Consider the following 23,647-nt stretch of genomic DNA (forward strand, 5'->3'; position numbering starts at 1 on the left):
GCCATTTAAGTCTATGGACTTAAAATACAATGAAAACCAGTTTGAATTGAAGAGGGCATTCCATAAGCGGAGACAAAGGATATCAATGGTGTAAGATCCAGGTTTGGGTAGGTTACTTTCTAAATGTAATCTGTTACAGTTACTAGATACCTGTCAAAAAATTGTAATCAGTAATGTAACTTTTTGATTACCCAAACTCAGTAATGTAGTCTGATTACTTTCCGTTACGTTAAGATTACTTTCCCCTTAAGCGGCGCAGATGAGAAGCTGGCACAGCCCCCAAGTCATAAAATCTGATTTTAAATCTTAACCATAAATTTAACCACACTGCTAACCCTAATGACAAGACTCATCCCAATAAATGTCAACTTGCTTAAGAACCGTTAGAAGAAGACAAAAATGAATGTTACAAATTGAACCACATCTATTGTAGAATAAATCAATAAATCAATGTGTTTACATACTGTAGCTGGCCATAAACGGATGTTTCATTTTACTTTATGGGTTGGTTATGTAGACTTTTTCTAAGCCATTGCTTTCTACTACAGATGATACGATTAGGCTATATTAAAAAAAAGTTTTTTACAGTCTGACAGATTTCCAGTGGTTCCAATTAATTTCATACCCCTTGATTTTCATGAATAGGACATCGAAAAATGGAAATATAGATTAGCCAGACTGTTTAACCTGAGCATAACCCAAAAAAATGAAGCCCTAATTAGCATACTCTGTTGTTTGTGATGTTGTCATGGAGGACCGATTGGGCTCATTGCTTCCAGTTGAAAAGTAAATGCTTCTCTCTGAATGACATGCTCTGAGCACTACCCAAAAGTGCTATTTGGATATGGAAAATGAATGACATGCTGCACTTCTTAAATTAAACTAATTTTGACAGTCTGGAGCAAAATACCACAGCATAGTTTAGAAGGGAGGAACTCACATCAGCCCTATGCTACTGTTGCTAGCTGGTTTGTGACCCGTTTCACGAAGCTATGCATATGTCGCACGTCAGTACTTCACAGGAGATGCATTTGAATTTAGTTTTTTGGCAGAAATTGCTTCAGCAACATGTGAACTTACATGTGCCTTAATAACAAACTTATTAAGGCACTGGAAATCTGTCAGACTATAAATATGAATAAAATTGTTAAATTACGAGCCTAGTTGGTTTAGCCACGGAAAAAAATGGAACCTTCCCGCTAGCCATGATAGGCTGAGATAATAGACGAGCTGGAAATGCCTTGAGATGAGTTTGGATTGGTCTGCCATGTATTCTGTCTATAACATGAGCTGCTCAGTATGTGTACGTAATCCTTGCTACTTTTTTTGAAAGATATGTCAGCCATGGAAAACTGCAAAAGCAGGCACTATCGGCAAAGGTCAGTGGGAAAAAGTTATGATTGACTACTTCCTGTACACGGTCAGAGTGATTTGACACAATGCAGGCCAAACAAGCTGTAGCGACAAACAAAACAGAGTTAAAGGGTTTCCAGTCTGCCGTGAAGCGTTCATCCATGTAAGAGTAATTTTCATTTTCAGATATTATACATTTCACATTTTTTCTGAAAGTCGTTTTCCTTGCAAGTTAAAGCGTACAGTACTGTTAGCTAGCAAATGTTAGCTTGCTGGCTCACTAGATAACATTAGGTGTATGATCTGTTTAGTAATATTATTTGTATCCCAGAAATCAATTTTCACTGTTAGTTATAGCCTAATGTTAGCTATCTAGCTAACATTTAATGTAGTTGGTTAGCTTTAGCTACCTGCAGATTCATACTACAGCTATGACAATCAGTTTGTATTGCTAGTAGTATGGGTTGGGATTATGGCTCATTGTCTAGCTAGGAAGCTAGATAGCCACATGTCTAAACAAAAGATTCCAGATGATTACATGACCCATCAAGTTAGCCAGCTGTGCCTGAGGGTGATTACTGCCATCTATGGTATTTCATGAGCATGTGTACATGTCTAGACAATAGTGAACCATCCACTTAGCTAGATGTTGCTGAGGGGGGGGGGGGGTTATAGCATAGAACCAGGCACAGCCAATCAGAATGAGTTTTCCCCCATGAAAGGGCTTTATTACAGAAAAACTTCTCAGCGCCACACATTTCTGTGATCTTTTATTTCAATTCATGAAAAATGGGACCAACACTTTACATGTTGCGTTTATATTTTTGTTCAGTATAAGATCAAATATACAATATTTTTTATCTTGACACTTACTATTTTTCATATGCAAATATTCAAGTAACCATTTCACTGTACCATTTACACCTTCTGTATCCTGTGCATGTGACAAACATATTGTATATAGTATGTGTTTACCAGAGATGGTAATGTGAAGAACAACATGGCCTGCACCAAAGTCAGATTAGGATATAGACCAAGGACTAGTAAAAATATACTACTTTTTACTACTACTTTCACCACTTTTAGTCTTAATCTTTGGTTGTTTACTACACTACCTTACTCACTCTGTTGAGCACATGGCCTCACGTGAATCCTTAAAGAGATGGGTGGGGCTAAGAATCTTTAACCCCCTAAGGTCGATTATTAAAACCATAAAAAAAATCCCAATACAAATCTGTCAGTTTAAGCTGCACGTTGGGACTCGTCTGAAGTTGGTACAGCCACTCTGCCAACTTCTGTCTGTTTGCGCTACACACTAATGAGCCCTCTCTGGAAAGGTGAGACTCTCCCGAACACGTACATGTCAGTTGTTTTGCTCTATGACACCCACAGGCCTCACAAGACTCGTATGAAGGTCCCCTGCTACCAGTCATAAAAAGGATTGGAAGTACAGTAGATACTGTAAGTAGAATATTCCCATATACCAAGCTGACAGATCATCTTGCCTCAAGCGAGGGTACCCAGTAGTGCATCATTTGAGAAATATATAAAATACACTGAATGACCAAAAGTATGTTGACACCTGCTCAACAAACATCTCATTCCAAACTCCTGGGCATTAATATGGAGTTGGTCCCCCCTTTGCTGCTATATCAGCCTCCACTCTTCTGGGAATGCTTTCCACTCATGTAAGCGACAAGAGCATTAGTGAGTTCGGGCAATGATGTTGGGAGATTAGGCCTGGCTCACAGTCGGCGTTCCAATTCATCCCAAAGGTGTTTGATGGGGTTGAGGTCAGGGCTCTGTGCAGGCCAGTCAAGTTCTTCCACTCCAATCTCGACAAATAATTTCATGTGGACCTCACTTTTGAGCATGTTGTCATGCTGAAACAGGAAAGGGCCTTCCCCAAACTGTTGCCACAAAGTTGGAAGCATAGAATCGTCTACAATGTCATTGTATGCCGTAGCTTTAATATTTCCCTAGCCCGAACCATGAAAAACAGCTCCAGATCATTATTATCTGCCATAACTAGACATAGTGGTCTGGTTTCTGCCACAGCTAGACATAGTGGTCTGGTTTCTCACATAGCTAGACATAGTGGTCTGGTTTCTGCCATAGCTAGACGTAGTGGTCTGGTTTCTGCCATAGCTAGACATAGTGGTCTGGTTTCTGCCACAGCTAGACATAGTGGTCTGGTTTCTGCCATAACTAGACATAGTGGTCTGGTTTCTGCCACAGCTAGACATAGTGGTCTGGTTTCTCACATAGCTAGACATAGTGGTCTGGTTTCTGCCATAGCTAGACGTAGTGGTCTGGTTTCTGCCATAGATAGATGTAGTGGTCTGGTTTCTGCCATAGCTAGACATAGTGGTCTGGTTTCTGCCATAGATAGACGTAGTGGTCTGGTTTCTGCCATAGCTAGACATAGTGGTCTGGTTTCTGCCACAGCTAGACATAGTGGTCTGGTTTCTGCCATAGCTAGACATAGTGGTCTGGTTTCTGTCATAGCTAGACATAGTGGTCTGGTTTCTGCCATAGCTAGACGTAGTGGTCTGGTTTCTGCCATAGATAGATGTAGTGGTCTGGTTTCTGCCATAGCTAGACATAGTGGTCTGGTTTCTGCCATAGATAGACGTAGTGGTCTGGTTTCTGCCATAGCTAGACATAGTGGTCTGGTTTCTGCCACAGCTAGACATAGTGGTCTGGTTTCTGCCATAGCTAGACATAGTGGTCTGGTTTCTGCCATAGCTAGACATAGTCGTATGGTTTCTGCCATAGCTAGACATAGTGGTCTGCTTTCTGCCATAGCTAGACGTAGTGGTCTGGTTTCTGACATAGCTAGACAAAGTGGTCTAGTTTCTGACATAGCTAGACATAGTGGTCTGGTTTCTGCCATAGATAGATGTAGTGGTCTGGTTTCTGCCATAGCTAGACATAGTGGTCTGGTTTCTGCCATAGATAGACGTAGTGGTCTGGTTTCTGCCACAGCTAGACATAGTGGTCTGGTTTCTGCCACAGCTAGACATAGTGGTCTGGTTTCTGCCATAGCTAGACATAGTGGTCTGGTTTCTGCCATAGCTAGACATAGTGGTCTGGTTTCTGCCATAGCTAGACATAGTGGTCTGGTTTCTGCTATAGCTAGACATAGTGGTCTGGTTTCTGCCATAGCTAGACATAGTCGTATGGTTTCTGCCATAGCTAGACATAGTGGTCTGCTTTCTGCCATAGCTAGACATAGTGGTCTGGTTTCTGCCATAACTAGACATAGTGGTCTGCTTTCTGCCACAGCTAGACATAGTGGTCTGGTTTCTGCCATAGCTAGAGATAGTGCTCTGGTTTCTGCCATAACTAGACATAGTGGTCTGGTTTCTGCCATAGCTAAACATAGTGGTCTGGTTTCTGCCATAACTAGACATAGTGCTCTAGTTTCTGCCACAGCTAGACATAGTGACACAGTGTTCTATAGGAGAACTATTGACAGCATACTGCTGGGCATCATCACAACTCCGGTCCGCAAGGCGCTTCAGAGGGTGACAAGTGCTGCCGGACGCACCATTGGGTGCACACTGCCTGCCCTACAGGACACCTACAATACCAGGTGTCACAGAAAGGCCAAGAAGATCATCAGGGACCTCCACCAAAGCCATGCCCTGTTTTCCCCGCTTCAATCACTCAGTACAGGAGCATCATGGCAAAAACTGAAAGACTGGACAATAGTTTCCACCCTCAAACCATCACCACTATTCAGATACCGCCCCGCCCCCCCCCCCCCCACACACACTTTAAAAAATATAATTGTTATTGTTTTTTATTTCACTTGGTCCCCACACCCTCTCAATGGTCATGCTACTCACCCTATGGTTATTCCCCCCCATCCCCTCAGTCTTTACTCTGGCTCCACCCCAATGGACATGTACAGTACATTCGGAAAGTATTCAGACCACTTTACATTTCCCACAGCCTTGATCAAAAAATGAATAAATATGTTTTTTCCTCATCAATCTACAAACAATATCCCAGAATAACTAGACGAAAACAGGGTTTTTTAAAATATTGGCAAATGTATTAAAAATAAATAACAGAAATACCTTATTTAGAGAAGTATTCAGACCCTTTGCTATGAGACTCGAAATTGAGCTCAGGTCCATCCTGTTTCCATTGATCATCCTTTGAGATGTTTCTACAACTTGATTGGAGTCCCCCTGTCGTAAATTCAATTGATTGGACATGATTTGGAAAGGCACACACCTATCTATATAAGGTCCCACAGTTGACATTGGATGTCAGAACAAAAACCGAGCCATGAGGTTGAAGGAATTGTCCGTAGAGCTCCGAGACAGGATTGTGTCGAGGCACAGATTTTTTTCAACGGCAGGAACTGGGAGACTAGTCAGGATCGAGGGAAAGATGAATGGAGCAAAGGACAGAGAGATCCTCGATGAGAACTTGCTCCAGAGTGCTCAGAACCTCAGACTGGGGCAAAGGTTCACCTTCCAACAGGACAACGACCCTAAGCACACAGCCAAAACAATGCAGGAATGGCTTTGGGACAAGTCTCTGAATGTCCTTGAGTGGCCCAGCCAGAGCCCGGACTTGAACCTGATCGAAGATCTCCAGAGAGACCTGAAAATAGCTGAGCAGCGATGCTCCCCATCCAACCTGGCAGAGCTTGAGAGGATCTGCAGAGAAGAATGGGAGAAACTCCCAAAATACAGGTGTGCCAAGCTTGTAGTGTCATACGCAAGGAGACTGGAAGCTGTAATCGCTGACAAATGTGTTTCAACAAAGTACTGAGTATAGCATCTGAATACTTCTGTAAATGTGGGGTGTTGTGTATAGATTCATGAGGAAAAAACACAATTTAATCAATTTTAGAATAAGGCTGTAATGTAAGTAAATGTGGAAAAAGTCAAGGGGTTTGAATACTTTCCGAATGCTATGTAAATGCCTGGAATATTTCAATTTTGCAGAACCTCTTTTAAAATGGGTTAAAGTTATGTTTAGTAATCCTAGGTGTAAAATAATAAATAATGGTTACTTCTCAGAAAGTATTAAACTGTGGAGGAGTAAATAAAGGTCCACTATCGGCATATCTATTTATCATTGAAATGTTAAATATTAAAATCAGATCCATCAAAAATCTTAAAAACAAAGGTGTCATTGTATGCTGATGAGTCATGTTTTATTTTAAAACCCCAATTTGGATATCTCCACAGCCTTATAGAGGATCTAGATACTTTTTGTAATCTCTCTGGATTACAACCAAATTATGTTGTATACTATATTACGTATTGGATCAATAAAAAACACATTACCAAGTAGTTGTCACGTCCTGACCAGCAGATGGAGCTATTGTTTTAGTTTTGGGGTCAGGACTTTGCAGTTTTGTGTATGGGAATGTTTGTGTTGTTGATTGGGACTTCCAATTGAAGGCAGGTGTTTTGAGTTGCCTTTGATTGGAAGTCCTATATAGGTGTGTGTGTTTTTCTTTGGGGTTGTGGGTGGTTGTTTTTGCACTGCGTTTATAGCCTGCAGAACTGTTGCTGTTGTCACCTTTATTGTTTTGTTAAGTGGATGCTTTACTCCTTATTTGAAATTAAACATGAGTATTCACATACCTGCTGCGCCTTGGTCCATTTCTGAAGACAGCTGTTACAGAACCACCCACCACCAAAGGACCAAGCAGCAGAAGAGGAGGAAGCCACAGGAGGAAAAAATGGAGGAATGGACATGGGAGGACGTCCTGGACGGCAAGGGAGCCTACACCTGGGAAGAGATCCTGGCCGGAAGGGATCGCCTCCCATGGGAACAGGTGGAGGCACTCAGGAGAGTGGAGGCAGCTGGACAGAGGAACCAACGGGAACGTTATGCTGGAACACGGTTGGGTACGAAACCTGAGAGGCACCCCCAATAAAAAATGTTGGGGGCACACGGGTAGCTTGGCCAGGCCAGGGAAGAGCCGTGAGCCAGCTACCCGTGACTACAGGGAGGTGCGTATGAGGTGGAGGGCGCCATGTTACGCTGAGGTAAGCACCATCTCGCCTATACGGACGCACAGCCCAGTCTGCCCGGTACCAGCGCCCCGCAGGTGCCAGGGCAAGGTGAGCATCGAGCCGGAAGGGGTGAAGCCAACCCTGCACTCAAGACCACCAGTGCGCCCTTTCGGTCCGGTGTTTCCCGCTAGACGCACTAGCATGGAGGTGCGTGTCTCCAGGCTGGCACGTCCAGTACCAGCCCCACGCATCAGGAGTCTAGTGCGTCAGCCCAGCCTCGCCAGGCGTAAGACGCCAGAGCTGCCCGCCAGTCAACAGTCACCAGAGCTGCCCGCCAGTCAACAGTCACCAGAGCTGCCCGCCAGTCAACAGTCGCCAGAGCTGCCCGCCAGTCAACAGTCACCAGAGCTGCCCGCCAGTCAACAGTCACCAGAGCTGCCCGCCAGTCAACAGTCACCAGAGCTGCCCGCCAGTCAACAGTCACCAGAGCTGCCCGCCAGTCAACAGTCACCAGAGCTGCCCGCCAGTCAACAGTCATCCGAGCTGCCCGCCAGTCAACAGTCACCGGCGCTGCCCGCCAGTCAACAGTCGCCAGAGCTGCCCGCCAGTCGTACGTCGCCAGAGCTGCCCGCCAGTCGTACGTCGCCAGAGCTGCCCGCCAGTCGTACGTCGCCAGAGCTGCCCGCCAGTCGTACGTCGCCAGAGCTGCCCGCCAGTCGTACGTCGCCAGAGCTGCCCGCCAGTCGTACGTCGCCAGAGTGGCCCGACTGCCTTCCGGGTCTGCCAGAGTGGCCCGACTGCCTTCCGGGTCTGCCAGAGTGGCCCGACTGCCTTCCGGGACTGCCAGAGTGGCCCGACTGCCTTCCGGGTCTGCCAGAGTGGCCCGACTGCCTTCCGGGTCTGCCAGAGTGGCCCGACTGCCTTCCGGGTCTGCCAGAGTGGCCCGACTGCCTTCCGGGTCTGCCAGAGTGGCCCGGCTGCCTTCTGGGTCTGCCAGAGTGGCCCGACTGTCCGGATCTGCCAGAGGTGCCCGCCTGCCCGGATCTGCCAGGGTGCCCTGCCTGTCCGGATCTGCCAGAGTGGCCCTCCTGCCCTCCGGCCCAGCCCGAGTGGCCCTCCTGCCCTCCGGCCCAGCCCGAGTGGCCCTCCTGCCCTCCGGCCCAGCCCGAGTGGCCCTCCTGCCCTCCGGCCCAGCCCGAGTGGCCCTCCTGCCCTCCGGTCCAGCCCGAGTGGCCCTCCTGTCCTCCGGCCCAGCCCGAGTGGCCCGCATGTCTTCCGACCCAGCCCGAGTGGTCCGTCTGCCAGGGTCAGCCCGAGTGGCCCGTCTGCCGGCGCAGCTATCGGCGCCACCAAAGTGGGTGACGCCGAGGGTGGTGCGAGGTCCACGTCCTGCACCTGAGCCACCTCCAGGATAGGTGGGTTGGGGAGGGAGGGTGTAGCACAGTGCCGTCGGTGACGGCAGCCACCCTCCCTTCCCTCACTTATTGTTTAGGGGTTATTGTTTAGGGGTTTTTTGTTGGTGTTTTCTGTTGGTAGGTGCATTCCGGGGTCTGCACCTTGAGGGGGTACTGTCACGTCCTGACCAGCAGATGGAGCTATTGTTTTAGTTTTGGGGTCAGGACGTGGCAGTTTTGTGTATGGGAATGTTTGTGTTGTTGATTGGGACTAACAATTGAAGGCAGGTGTGTTGAGTTGCCTTTGATTGGAAGTCCTATATAGGTGTGTGTGTTTTTCTTTGGGGTTGTGGGTGGTTGTTTTTGCACTGCGTTTATAGCCTGCAGAACTGTTGCTGTTGTCACCTTTATTGTTTTGTTAAGTGGATGCTTTACTCCTTATTTGAAATTAAACATGAGTATTCACATACCTGCTGCGCCTTGGTCCATTTCTGAAGACAGCCGTTACAGTAGTTTAACAATAAATTGGTCGGACAGTGATATAGACATACTCGGTATACATAGAAATGATCTCACTACAATACATTTTTACAGAAAGTTGGCAAAAATAGATAAGATCTTGCTACCATTGAAATGAAAATACCTGTCTATTTATGGAAAAATCACCCTGATTAACTCTTTAGTCATATCACAGTTTACCTATTTGTTTATGGTCTTGCCTAGACCTAGAGACCGTTTTTTTAAATGTATTATATAAGCAAAAAATATTCCACTTAATTTGGAATGACAAACCAGACAAAGTGAAATGGGTCTATTTATGTAATGAATATGAATTCAGAGGGGACAAATTATTAAATATTAAAGCATTTGACCTCTCACTAAAGGCATCAGTCATACAAAAGTTATACTTAAATCGAAACTGGTTCTTTAACAGATTAGAATGGCCTTTTCCCCTTTATTCAGATTACAACCTCTCAATTTCGGTTATTTGAAAATGAAATAATCTCCAAATATCACTATTTTTAAAACACGCTGTAGAAAGTTGGTTGCAATTTCAGCTCAATCCACCAGAAAAGACAGAACAAATAAACCAACAAATATTGTGGTTAAACTCAAACATACTAATTGATCATCTTTGTAAATTATATCATAAATATAACTGGTGGAGTTATGTCACACAGGCAGCTAATAAAAATATATGGAAATGTCTGCTCTACCCAAAATTACAACCAACTAATTGCAGCATTACCACAAAATGGAAGACTGAGAAGTAAGGAACTTCTCTGTTGGCTCTGCATTAAAGACCAAAATGGGTTAAAGAAAACTGTGATAAGAAAGAAAAGTTTAATTTAAGGACCAGAAAATTGACAGCTGTGGCATACAGATTGCAAAATAGTTGGGAAGAGATTTTCGATGTACCGATTCCATGGCACATGGTTTATGAAATGTTTGAGCCAATCAGTTGTGTTGTGACAAGGAAGGGGTGGTATACAGAAGATAGCCCTATTTGGTAAAAGACCAAGTCCATATTATGGCAAGAACAGCACAAAAAAGCAAAGAGAAATGACAGTCCATCATTACTTTAAGACATGAAGGTCAGTCAATCCAGAAAATGTCAAGAATTTTGAAAGTTTCTTCAAGTGCAGTCGCAAAAACCATCAAGTGCTAAGATGGAACTGGCTCTCATGAGGATCGCCACAGGAAAGGAAGACCCAGAGTTACCTCTGCTGCAGAGGATACGGTTGTTAGAGTTAACTGCACCTCAGATTGCAGCCCAAATAAATGCTTCACAGAGTTCAAGTAACAGACACATCTCAACATCAACTGTTCAGAGGAGACTGCATGAATCAGGCCTTCATGGTCAAATTGCTGCAAAGAAACTATTACTAACGGACACCAATAATAAGAAGAGACTTGCTTGGGCCAAGAAACACGAGCAATGGACATTAGACCGATGGAAATCTGTCCTTTGGTCTGATGAGTCCAAATTAGATTTTTGGTTTCAACCACCATGAGATGCAGAGAAGGTGAACAGATGATCTCTGCATGTGTGGTTCCCACCATGAAGCATTGAGGAGGTGTGATGGTGTGGGGGCGCTTTGCTGGTGACACTGTCAGTGCTTTATTTAGAATTCAAGGCACACTTAACCAGTATGGCTACCACAGCATTCTGCAGGCATACGCCATCCCATCTGGTTTGCGGGACTATCATTTGTTTTTTAAAAGGACAATGGCCCAAAACACAACTCCAAGCTGGTAAGGGCTTTTTGACCAACAAGGAGAGTGATGGAGTGCTGCATCAGATGACCTGGCCTCCACAATCCCCCGACCTCAACCCAATTGAGATGGTTTGGGATGAGTTGGACCGCAGGGTGAAGGGAAAGCAGCCAACAAGTGCTCAGCATATGTGGGAACTCCTTCAATACTGTTGGAAAAGCATTCCTCATGAAGCTGGTTGAGAGAATGCCAAGAGTGTGCAAAGCTGTCATCAAGGCAAATGGTGGCTACTTTGAACAATCTAAAATCTAAAATATATTTTGATTTGTTTAATGCTTTTTTTGGTTACTACATTATTCCATATGTGTTATTTCATAGTTTTGATGTCTTCACTACAATGTAGAAAATAGTAAAAAATTAAGAAAAACCCTTGAATGAGTAGGTGTGTCCAAACTTTTTACTGGTACTGTATATATTTGTGTTTGAATGTGCAGCATGTATGTATGTATGTATGTATACATATATATATTTACAAAAAATATATGGGGGATTGGAAATGATGCAGACAATTACATTGATGGAAGCTTCAATCTATCTGCAATATATTCAATTCTGGTCTGTTGAGGATAAAGCACAATAACTTACATTTAGAATTATGGCACATGCCTAGCTTCGATAAATTCACATTAAGGATGTTGCTGCCCTGTTGTGACCATCATATAGGAGAGGTGATACGTTTGGAAAAAGGAAAGTGACTTTACCCCCCCCCAAAAAAAAATACATTGTTGGTTAGGGCTTGTACTGTAAGTAAGCATTTCACTTTCGTATTCGGCGCATGTGATTTTAAGTATGTTTGTAGCCTAAACCTGGTAAAATAATGTTTGTGGTGTAGCTAAACACTGAATGGCTCTAAATTCACTGTCAAAATGCAAACAAAGCTATAAACATCTTTGGAGCTAACTAGTGCTCTCAAATCGTATGCGGATGTCGACATTAGATGGGAGTTGTATTCGTAACATTGCTAACTTAGCTAGCCTGTTGGGGATACGGGGGCAGTATTTGCACGGCCGGATAAAAAACGTACCCGATTTAATCTGGTTACTACTCCTGCCCAGTAACTAGAATATGCATATAATTGTTTGATTTGGATAGAAAACACCCTAAAGTTTCTAAAACTGTTTGAATGGTGTCTGTGAGTATAACAGAACTCATATGGCAGGCCAAAACCTGAGAAAATTCTAAACATGAAGTGCCCTCTCTGACCATTTCTTGGCCTTCTTTGTCATCTCTATCCAAAACAGAGGATCTCTGCTGTAACGTGACACTTTCTAAGGCTCCCATAGGCTCTCAGAAGGCGCCAGAACGTTGAATGATGACTCTGCAGTTACTGGCTGAAAAACAGTAGCGCATTTGGTAAGAGGTCGATATGAGAACAATGAGACGGGCGCGCGCATGCACGTGAAGAGTCCATTTTCTTCTTTGAGTCTTTGAACGAAAACAACTTCTCCCGGTCTGAATATTTTCGCTATTTTACGAGAAAAATCGCATAAAAATTGATTTTAAACAGCGTTTGACATGCTTCGAAGTACGGTAATGGAATATTTTGAATTTCTTTGTCACGATATGCGCCCGGCCCGTCACCCTTCGGATAGTGTCTTGAACGCACGAACAAAACGCCGCTATTTGGATATAACTATGGATTATTTGGAACCAAACCAACATTTGTTGTTGAAGTAGAAGTCCTGGGAGTGCATTCTGACGAAGAACAGCAAAGGTAATCCAATTTTTCTTATAGTAAATCTGAGTTTGGTGAGTACCAAACTTGGTGGGTGTCAAAATAGCTAGCCTGTGATGGCCGGATTATCTGCTCAGAATATTGCAAAATGTGCTTTCATCAAAGGTTAGTGCTGCATTTAGCTGTGGTTTTGGTTTTTGTGACATTATATGCTAGCTTGAAAAATGGGTGTCTGATTATTTCTGGCTGGGTACTCTGCTGACATAATCTAATGTTTTGCTTTCGTTGTAAATCCTTTTTGAAATTGGACAGTGTGGTTAGATTAACCTGTTATGGATAGGGGGCAGTATTTTCACGGCTGGATAAAAAAGTACCCGATTTAATCTGATTATTACTCCTGCCCAGAAACTAGAATATGCATATAATTATTAGCTTTGGATAGAACACACTCCAAAGTTTCTAAAACTGTTTGAATGGTGTCTGTGAGTATAACAGAACTCATTTGGCAGGCCAAAACCTGAGAAGATTCTGTACAGGAAGTACCCTGTCTGACCATTTCTTGGCCTTCTTTGTCATCTCTATCCATTACAAAGGATCTCTGCTGTTACGTGACACTTCCTATGGCTCCAATGGGCTCTCAGAGCCCGGGAAAAAGCTGAATGACGTAATTCAAAGCCCTGGCTGAAACACACGAGCGCTTTTGCTAAGTGGTCTATCAGAGGACAAAGGGCTTAGGCGCGTGCCCGAGTCGACCCAGTGATTTATTTTCTTTCGTCTGTTTACCTAATTGCAGATTCCCGGTCGGAATATTATCGCTTTTTTACGAGAAAAATGGCATAAAAATTGATTTTAAACAGCGGTTGACATGCTTTGAAGTACGGTAATGAAATATTTAGAAATCTTTTGTCACGAAATGTGCCATGCGGCGACCCTTATTTACCATTCGGATAGTGTCTAGAACGCACAAACAAAACGCCGCTGTTGGACATAACTATGGATTATTTGGGACCAAACCAACATTTGTTATTGAAGTAGAAGTCCTGGGAGTGCATTCTGACGAAGAACATCAAAGGTAATCAAACTTTTCTAATAGTAAATCTGATTTTGGTGAGTGCTAAACTTGGTGGGTGTCTAAATAGCTAGCCCTGTGATGCCGGGCTATCTACTGAGAATATTGTAAAATGTGCTTTGACCGAAAAGCTATTTTAAAATCGGACATATCGAGTGCATAGAGGAGTTCTGTATTTATAATTCTTAAAATAATTGTTATGTTTTTTGTGAACGTTTATCGTGAGTAATTTAGTAAATTCACCGGATGTTTGCGGGGGGTATGCTAGTTCTGAACGACACATGCTAATGTAAAAAAGCTGGTTTTTGATATAAATATGAACTTGATTGAACAAAACATGCATGCATTGTATAACATAATGTCCTAGGGTTGTCATCTGATGAAGATCATCAAAGGTTAGTGCTGCATTTAGCTGTGGTTTTGTTTTTTGTGACATTATATGCTAGCTTGAAAAATGGGTAGTCTGATTATTTCTGGCTGGGTACTCTGCTGACATAATCTAATGTTTTGCTTTCGCTGTAAATCCTTTTTGAAATCGGACAGTGTGGTTAGATTAACGAGAGTCTTGTCTTTAAAATGCTGTAAAATAGTCATATGTTTGAAAATGGAAGTTTTCGGATTTTAGAGGAATTTGTATTTCGCGCCACGCCCATCATTGGATATTGGAGCAGGTGTTCCGCTAGCGGAAAATCTAGATGTAAGAGGTTAACGAGAGTCTTGTCTTTAAAATGGTGTAAAATAGTCATATGTTTGAGAAATTGAAGTAATAGCATTTCTAAGGTATTTGAATATCGCGCCTCGGGATTCCACTGGCTGTTGACTAGGGTGGGACGCAAACGTCCCACCTAGCCCAGAGAGGCTAGCTAACATATATTTTGAGAAAAAAAGATATATAAAGTGACTAGCTAGCTAGCGTAAGCAATGTTTGGTGGTCAATGAGACAGAGCTAGCTAACCAGCTGATGCTTATAATTTGTATACATGCTGGAACAGTGCACACATAAAACATACTTATAACCTGTAAATAGTTTATAAATGCTTATTAATTAATTTTGAATGACAGTGTTACCAAATCATATATCATTGAATGTGTAGTGTGCTGTGGTACCTTGGGTTGTTTTGATGTTTTCTCTTGAGGAACCTTCTTCTGGTTTTGGCTCATCTATGGCTTTTGGCACTGGTTCTTCCGCTTCACATTTCTATAAAAAGTTGAAATCATAGGTTAACATTTTACATTTTAGTCATTTAGCAGACACTCTTATCCAGAGCGACTTACAGTAGTGAATGCATACATTTCATACATTTCATGCATTTTAATTTTTTTGTACTGGCCCCCCGTGGGAATCAAACCCACAACCCTGGCGTTGCACACACCATGCTGGTGTTGCAAACACCACGCTCTACCAACTGAGCCACAGGGAAGCTGCGTCTTAACATGTTTAAGACATTATGACATTGAATCTTCAATTCTGGTCTGTTGAGGATAAAGCACAATAGCTTCCATTTAGAATTAGGGCACATTAATGCCTAGTCTGGCATACCTGGTTTGGGCTTAATTTATACTAGGGCTGTCATTGCCCTGTTGTGACCATCATGTAGGAAAGGTGATATGTTTGGAAAAAGGAAAGTGACTTTACCTGTTAAATATAACATGTTCCCTTATTTTCCCTTCTTAACACGGAACACAATTATAAAAGTATATCTGTGTTAAAACAGCAGCCAAACATCACCAAACAGTCCACAATAAACAATTAAACTTTTTCCAAGTGTACATCCATAAAATTCGAGTTCTCTCCCAATCAGTGCTTGACTTGGACTGAAATAGGTGCCGGTACTCATTTAGAGGGCCAGTACTGTTTATATTTAGGTGCAGGAATTTAAGCAGTAGAACATATGAGGTGCCGGTAGTCAGTTCCGATGAGCTCCTTCCCAAGTCAAGCACTGCACCAAATAGACTTCATTGGCGCTAGATCACAAAATGCAAGAGAATAACAGTGGATTCTATCTGTGATTTTATGGAAGTACATTTTTTCAGAGTAGCCTACTCATTACAACCCCAGTCAACACCCAGCTTTAGTTCTCCCTGATCTCCCTGGTTAATCTTCTCTTCCCAGCCCTTCTCTGGATTGGAAGGGGATGCAGCTGAAATCTCTGGATTGGCCTTTGGGTCAATAATACATCCACAAACGAGTGATTTCACTTGATCCACACAGTTACAATATGTTATTGTTATTCACTTCACATAACGTATGTTGAAAATGTATATACAGATGAAGGATCTTAATTTGATCACTATTTTGTGCTGAGAATTTTCCTGCACTGCAGGAAATGCAGTGGAGCTTCCTTATTGACATTAATTCACTGAAAACCTACACAAAATGTTTTAATAGTATTGCACTTTTCATGTAGCCTACTTTTGGCCAGCTAACAGCCTAACCACCGATCAAGCAATAATATGGACTAAATGTTAAATCCTGTTGCTGCAAGATTATTTTGCTGTGACAATATAGGACAAATGAAGATCCTACATCTGTACAAACCATGCTGGAACTTAACCTTATATAACATTGAGCATATCATATTATAGAAACATATCATAGAAACATATCATATTATAGGAACATGATCAGCATTACCACTGAGGATAGAAATCATGTAAATGTGTCTATTACCCTCTCTGCCTCCTCCTTTTTGACAACGTGTTGACCTGACACCTCGGCTGGGCCTGGAATGGAGGTTGAGATATAGTACTTTAATAAGGGCAGGATCTCAGACGGGAAAGGTAGATGTAGTGAGATCGGATCCAGTAAAAAAAATATGACTAGCTTACCACTAAGTAAGTTAATAATGTGTCAACTATATAATCCTGCACCATTATATCACCCACAGATCCAGTCAAACACATTCTCATGAAAAATACTACTTTTTCCCTCCATTTTCATGATATCCAATTGACAGTTGCGATCTTGTGTCATCGCTTCAACTCCCCTACAGACTCGAAAGAGGCGAAGGTCAAGAGCCATGCGTCCTCACTGCTTCTTGACGCACTGCTCACTTAACCCGGAAGCCGACACCAATGTGTAGGAGGAAACACCGTCCAACTGACGACCGAGTAAGCTTACTGGCCCACCACAAGAAGTCGCTAGACCACGATGACAAGGAAATCCCAGCCGGCCAAACCCTCCCCTGGCCCGGATGATGCTGGGCCAATTGTGCATCGCCCCAGTGATCTCCCGGTCACGGCCGGCTGTGACACAGTCTGGGATCGAACCTGGGTCTGTAGTGGCGCCTTAGACCACTGTGCGACTTGCAAAAAATACTACTACTACTTAATTAGATACCACTATTAATACTACTACTACTATATATATATATATATATATAGTAGTAGTACTAGTGTATATATATATATATATATATATATATATATATATATATATATATATATATATATAACTACTAGTACTACTACTACTACTACTACTACTATATAACTTGATAATGTTACTACTGCGACTACTAATACTACTACTACATCATTATATAATACTACTACTACTAGTACTACATAATTATAATACTACTATTACTACTAGTACTACATAATTATAATACTACTACTACTACCACTATATAATTAGATACTACTATACTCCTCCTACTACTACTATATCATTATAAACTAATACTACTACTACTACTACTACTACTATTTAATTAGTTACTACTACTACTACTACTATATAATTATATACTACTACTACTATATAATTAGACACTACTACTATATAATTAGATACTACTACATTACTACTACATAATAATAATAATACGATACTATTACTACTACTACCACTATATAATGATCTACTACTGCTACTACTACTATATAATTAGATACTATTACTACTAGTACTACTACTACTATTTAATTATATACTACTAGTACTACTACTGCTACTGCTATATAATTAGATACTATTACTACTACTACTATATAATGAAATACTACTACTACAACTACTACTACATAATTAGATACTACTAGTAATACCAATAGTACTACAACTAATACTACTACTATATAATAAGATACTAATACAACTGCTACTGTTACTTCTACTACTGCTACTGTTACTTCTACTACTGCTACTGCTGCTACTACTACTACTACTGCAACTTCTATTCTAATGCTACTGCTGCTACTACTGCTACTGCTACTACTACTACTGCCACTACTACTGCTACTACTACTGCTGCTACAACTACTGTTGATACTACTGCTACTACTGAGACTGCTGCTACTATTGCTACTGCAACTTCTACTACTGCTACTACTACTTCTAATGCTACTGCTGCTGCTGCTACTACTACTACTGCTGCTACTACTACTACTAATATATAATTAGATACAAGTACTACTATATAATTAGATACTACTACTACTACTACTACTATATAATTAGATACCACTACTACTGATACCACTACTACTAGTATAATGAGATACTACCACTACTTCTACCACTACTACTACTACTACTTTTACTGCTACTACTACTACTACTACTACTACTACATAACGTTCCATTACTGTGCCAACTTCAATAGTTTGATGAGTTATTACATTGACAACATTTACATTTGAGTAATTTAGGAGACATAATGTGTAAGGGCAATGAAAGGAGCTGGTATAAAGAACTTTAAAACAGGAGACAATACCTCTGGTTGTTTCTCTGTTTCCTCCTGAGGAGCCATCTGTCTCTGGTTTTGACTCATCATTGGCTTTGGACAAAGGCTGTTGGACCTCTTCCGATTTCTAACAAAACAGTTAAATCAATTCATTACATTGGTTAGGCTGAAAATGAAAATAAAAAGGGAAATTCCACCACTTTTTAAATAAATGTTCATTAAATCCAGCACCATACCAGTGTCTACATATGTAAACACTGTAATAAGCCATTGATAAGGAATTGTTAAATAGTGAATTCACCATATAGTCGTCATTACTCCCATGTTGATTAACCATTTATTAATCACTAGTAAAGTGTTTTTGGAGCCCCTCATCTAAAGTGATTGCTGTTTATTCTTTATAAATGTTTTAAACACCAGTGCAATTTCTCACTAAAGGATGGGCATGCCATTGGTAGACATTCCAGCTGTACCTGATGCCCCCTTAAGGTGTCAAAATGGCTTGGAACATATCAATGGTAAAATAATACGCACAAGATGTTAAAGGAAATATATCATATAAGCTATATAAAAAAGAGAGTAGCACACTCTATATATAAACTTCCAGGGACTTTATTTATTTTTATAGCTTACAGTTTATTGGCCGTTAGTCAGCACCTCTACATAAAATATTTTTATCTGGGTGTGCGCCAGCTCATGTTTTCTAAAGGAAATATATCGAACACTTCATATAAATAATCTACAAATGTTGGGGTAATGATTAATGCATGGTGAGCAAACTGTTTCTAAATGCCCTATACGTGGTTTATTACTGACTGTTAATACAAAGTATTACCCTATGTTCTTTCTGTTTATACATGGTTTATTACTGACTGTTAATACAAAGTATTACCCTATGTTCTTTCTGTTTATACATGGTTTATTACTGACTGTTAATACAAAGTATTATCCTATGTTCTTTCAGTTTATACATGGTTTATTACTGATGGTTAATACAAAGTATTACCCTATGTTCTTTCTGTTTATACATGGTTTATTACTGACTGTTAATACAAAGTATTATCCTTTGTTCTTTCTGTTTATACATGGTTTATTACTGACTGTTAATACAAAGTATTACCCTATGTTCTTTCTGTTTATACATGGTTTATTACTGACTGTTAATACAAAGTATTACCCTATGTTCTTTCTGTTTATACATGGTTTATTACTGACTGTTAATACAAAGTATTACCCTATGTTCTTTCTGTTTATACATGGTTTATTACTGACTGTTAATACAAAGTATTAGCCTTTGTTCTTTCTGTTTATACATGGTTTATTACTGACTGTTAATACAAAGTATTACCCTATGTTCTTTCTGTTTATACATGGTTTATTACTGACTGTTAATACAAAGTATTAGCCTTTGTTCTTTCTGTTTATACATGGTTTATTACTGACTGTTAATACAAAGTATTACCCTATGTTCTTTCTGTTTATACATGGTTTATTACTGACTGTTAATACAAAGTATTAGCCTTTGTTCTTTCTGTTTATACATGGTTTATTACTGACTGTTAATACAAAGTATTACCCTATGTTCTTTCTGTTTATACATGGTTTATTACTGATGGTTAATACAAAGTATTACCCTATGTTCTTTCTGTTACTATGAATTTCACAAACATGTAGAGAGCTGTTGATGACATCATCATGTGGTACTTTCTCGGGACCTTTTCTTCTTATCTTATGTAAGTGTGTCTTACCCTCTCTGCTTCCCCCTCCTTCTTGTCAAGGTGTTCAGCTAATACCTCCTCTGGTGGGCCTAGAATGGAGGGTGAGTTAAAGTATTGTACATCAGCATACATGCAGAAAGTGGTTGTTTTGCAGACTTCTTATGAACTGTTTTAATTGTTGTGAATTGTGTCTTCATCCTCAAAGAGCTGCATGATGAACAACTTGCCTAGGGACTGAGGAGCTGGTCTTGTCAAAGTGTCTGGGTTTGCTGCTGGCAGAGGGGTCACAACACACAGTTGCTTTGTCTTTCCGTTCTGCACCTCCTCCTGTAGCTGGCTGATCTGCTGCTGCATCTGTTGCTGCATTGTTTGCATTGACTGCTGTTGCTGCTGTTGAACCAACATGAAGCCCTGTAGCATAGCTCCTAGTGCTGCAATGCCATCAGGAGTACCAGTGCTGTGAACTGGTGTGGCGTCTCTTCCATCCCCTTCACCACCTGTTGCACCTGGTGACCCCTCATCATCAGGCTTCTCCATCACTTTAAGTCCACCAGGAGGGGAATCCCACCACCTAAAGATGGACGGGCTGTAACAGTCTTCTAAAGTCTAGCAGGGAAACATAATATAGTTTTTAGAGTTTCTCGAAGTAAGGTAAAAAACAACAACATTGTTAGTGGTTTACTCTCTCACAAAAAATACAATGAGTGGATGATCAACCAACACTAAGAACAGATCTCAAATTAGTCAAATGTTGGTCTCCTTACACTGGCTGTCAGTGGTATTGTTTTGTATTTATTCTCTAGATCACCTACATAGCATTGCCCCTGAAGGTTTAGCAACATTTTTGGTACATTGCAAAACATATTGTCTTCCAAAGATTCTTTGACATATCCAATACACAGTTAAAGGGCAATAAAGTGTTTATTGTGCAGGCTTCAAAATGGCTAACATGCATGAAGATGTCAGAATACAGATATGATGTCATTGTTTTAACACTATAATCACAGTTATTTTAACAACGGCGCACAACATGGTTCAATTTGACAATAAATCAGCACAATCTATATTCTGGGTTTAAATAAAAAAAACATTTTGTTTTAATTTAACTAGGCAAGTCAGTTAAGAACAAATTCTTATTTACAATGACGGCCTACCCCCGCCAATCCTGGACGACGCTGGGCCAATTGTGCGCCGCCCAATCACAGCCGGATGTGATGCAGCCTGAATTTGAACCAGGGACTGCGTGACGCCTCTTGCACTGAGATGCAGAGCCTTAGACCGCTGCGCCACTCAGGAGCCCAAAATCACAGCCTTCTGGGAGCTAGAATAGAGATCATCAATACTCTAGGAGATAGAATAGAGATCATCCATACTCTAGGAGATAGAATAGAGATCATCCATACTTTATGAGCTACAATAGAGATCATCCATAATCTAGGAGCTAGAATAGAGATCATCCTTAATCTAGGAGCTAGAATAGAGATCATCAATACTCTAGGAGCTAGAATAAAGATCCCCCATAATCTAGGAGCTAGAATAGAGATCATCCATACTCTAGGAGCTAGAATAGAGATCATCCATACTCTATGAGCTAGAATAGAGAACATCCATACTCTAGGAGCTAGAATAGAGATCATCCATACTCTAGGGGCTAGAATAGAGATCATCCATAATCTAGGAGCTAGAATAGAGATCATCCATAATCTAGGAGCTAGAATAGAGATCATCCATAATCTAGGAGCTAGAATAGAGATCATCCATACTCTAGGAGCTAGAATAGAGATCATCCATAATCTAGGAGATAGAATAGAGATCATCCATAATCTAGGAGCTAGAATAGAGATCATCCATAATCTAGGAGCTAGAATGGAGATCATCCATAATCTAGGAGCTAGAATAGAGATCATCCATAATCTAGGGGCTAGAATAGAGATCATCCATACTCTAGGAGCTAGAATAGAGATCATCCATACTCTAGGAGATAGAATAGAGATCATCCATAATCTAGGGGCTAGAATAGAGATCATCCATAATCTAGGGGCTAGAATAGAGATCATCCATCCTTTGCTAATGCAGATACAAAACAGAGTAATGGAGAGCAAGGTAGATATGGAAAATTTAGCTAACTAGGCATTTGTGGTAAATGCATGGAGGCTGTCATATTTATGCATGTCTGCTAATATGGAATTCATTATTTTATTTGACATTAATTTAACCAGAAAAGTTACATTCAGATTTACATATCTTTTTCAAGTGAGCCCTGGCCAAGAATCTAGCATACATACAGATACACATGAGACACAACACAACATAAAACAATAATGAATGGAAGTTAAAACAGTGTCAAGTGTATAAGAGAGTTTAAAAGAGCAGGTTTAAAAACATGTGCAATCTGTGGTCAACAACCTTCCAATCTGGAATTTAAATCCATCAATCAAAATAAAATGATTGAGTTATAAGTACTTTTCCAAAGTCTTTCAAGATGATGGGGCATCAAAGCTAAAGTCACTCTTAACAAACTCAGTTATTGAGTTGGAAACATTATATAAAATACAATTCTGTGATCTCAGACGGTAATGAACATGGGAGAATCTCAAATTGCATACTCCTTGCATCTTCTCTCCTCACCTCCTTTTCAAAACCCATTGGTGGAGAAGGTCAGAGGGGCGGGAACTCTGGCTTTTCCAATGGGGTTTGAGAAGGAGGCAAGGAGAGAGGAGAGAGGACACGAGGAGTATGCAATTGAGAATCTCCCCATGACTCTCCCCATGACTCTTTAGGGTGAGTAAAGTGCTTAAATACACTATATTTGGCCCTGTCCGGGGGTATCATCGGATGGGGCCACAGTGTCTTTTGATCCCTCCTGTCTCAGCCTCCAGTATTTATGCTGCAGTGGTTTATGTGTCGGGGGGCTAGGGTCAGTCTGTTACATCTGGAGTATTTCTCTTGTCTTATCCGGTGTCCTGTGTGAATTTAAATATGCTCTCTCTAATTCTCTCTTTCTCTCTTTCTGTCTTTCTCTCGGAGGACCTGAGCCCTAGGACCATGCCTCAGGACTACCTGGTATGATGACTCCTTGCTGTCCCCAGTCCACCTGGCCGTGCTGCTGCTCCAGTTTCAACTGTTCTGCCTGCGGCTATGGAACCCTGACCTGTTCACCGGACGTGCTTGTTGCACCCTCGACAACTACTATGATTATTATTATTTGACCATGCTGGTCATTTATGAACATTTTAACATTTTGACCATGTTCTGTTATAATATCCACCCTGCACAGCCAGAAGAGGACTGGCCACCCCTCATAGCCTGGTTCCTCTCTAGGTTTCTTCCTAGGTTTTTGGCCTTTCTAGGGAGTTTTTCCTAGGGAGTTTTTCCTAGCCACCGTGCTTCTTTCACATGCTTTGCTTGCTGTTTGGGGTTTTAGGCTGGGTTTCTGTACAGCACTTTGAGAATATCAGCTGATGTACGAAGGGCTAT

General features: G+C 41.3%; 2 protein-coding genes across 12 annotated transcripts in view; both read right to left on the minus strand.

Moving 5' to 3' along the window:
• Nucleotides 1-23,647, minus strand: part of LOC106591609 (prostaglandin reductase 1) — a 123,073-nt gene that overhangs the window by 44,412 nt on the left and 55,014 nt on the right. The gene's annotated exons all lie outside the window — the stretch shown is intronic.
• The window catches only part of LOC106597144 (interferon-induced very large GTPase 1), a 31,705-nt gene that overhangs the window by 6,285 nt on the left and 1,773 nt on the right, over nt 1-23,647 (minus strand). Inside the window, exons 2-7 of one of the 3 annotated variants that reach the window (XM_045716363.1) lie at nt 21,325-21,491; nt 20,398-20,776; nt 20,201-20,259; nt 18,483-18,579; nt 16,433-16,485; nt 14,869-14,959 (exon numbers count right to left, since the gene is read on the minus strand). In XM_045716363.1, coding sequence (XP_045572319.1) covers nt 14,869-14,959; nt 16,433-16,485; nt 18,483-18,579; nt 20,201-20,259; nt 20,398-20,707 — 610 coding nt within the window. In that variant the 5' untranslated portion in view covers nt 20,708-20,776; nt 21,325-21,491. Of the gene's footprint in view, nt 1-14,868; nt 14,960-16,432; nt 16,486-18,482; nt 18,580-20,200; nt 20,260-20,397; nt 20,777-21,311; nt 21,492-23,647 lie in introns of those variants that run through there. The other 2 variants (XM_045716364.1, XM_045716362.1) reach the window with 2 other exon arrangements.

Source organism: Salmo salar, chromosome ssa04 (genome assembly GCF_905237065.1).
Source record: "Salmo salar chromosome ssa04, Ssal_v3.1, whole genome shotgun sequence".
Taxonomy (NCBI): Eukaryota; Metazoa; Chordata; class Actinopteri; order Salmoniformes; family Salmonidae; genus Salmo; species Salmo salar.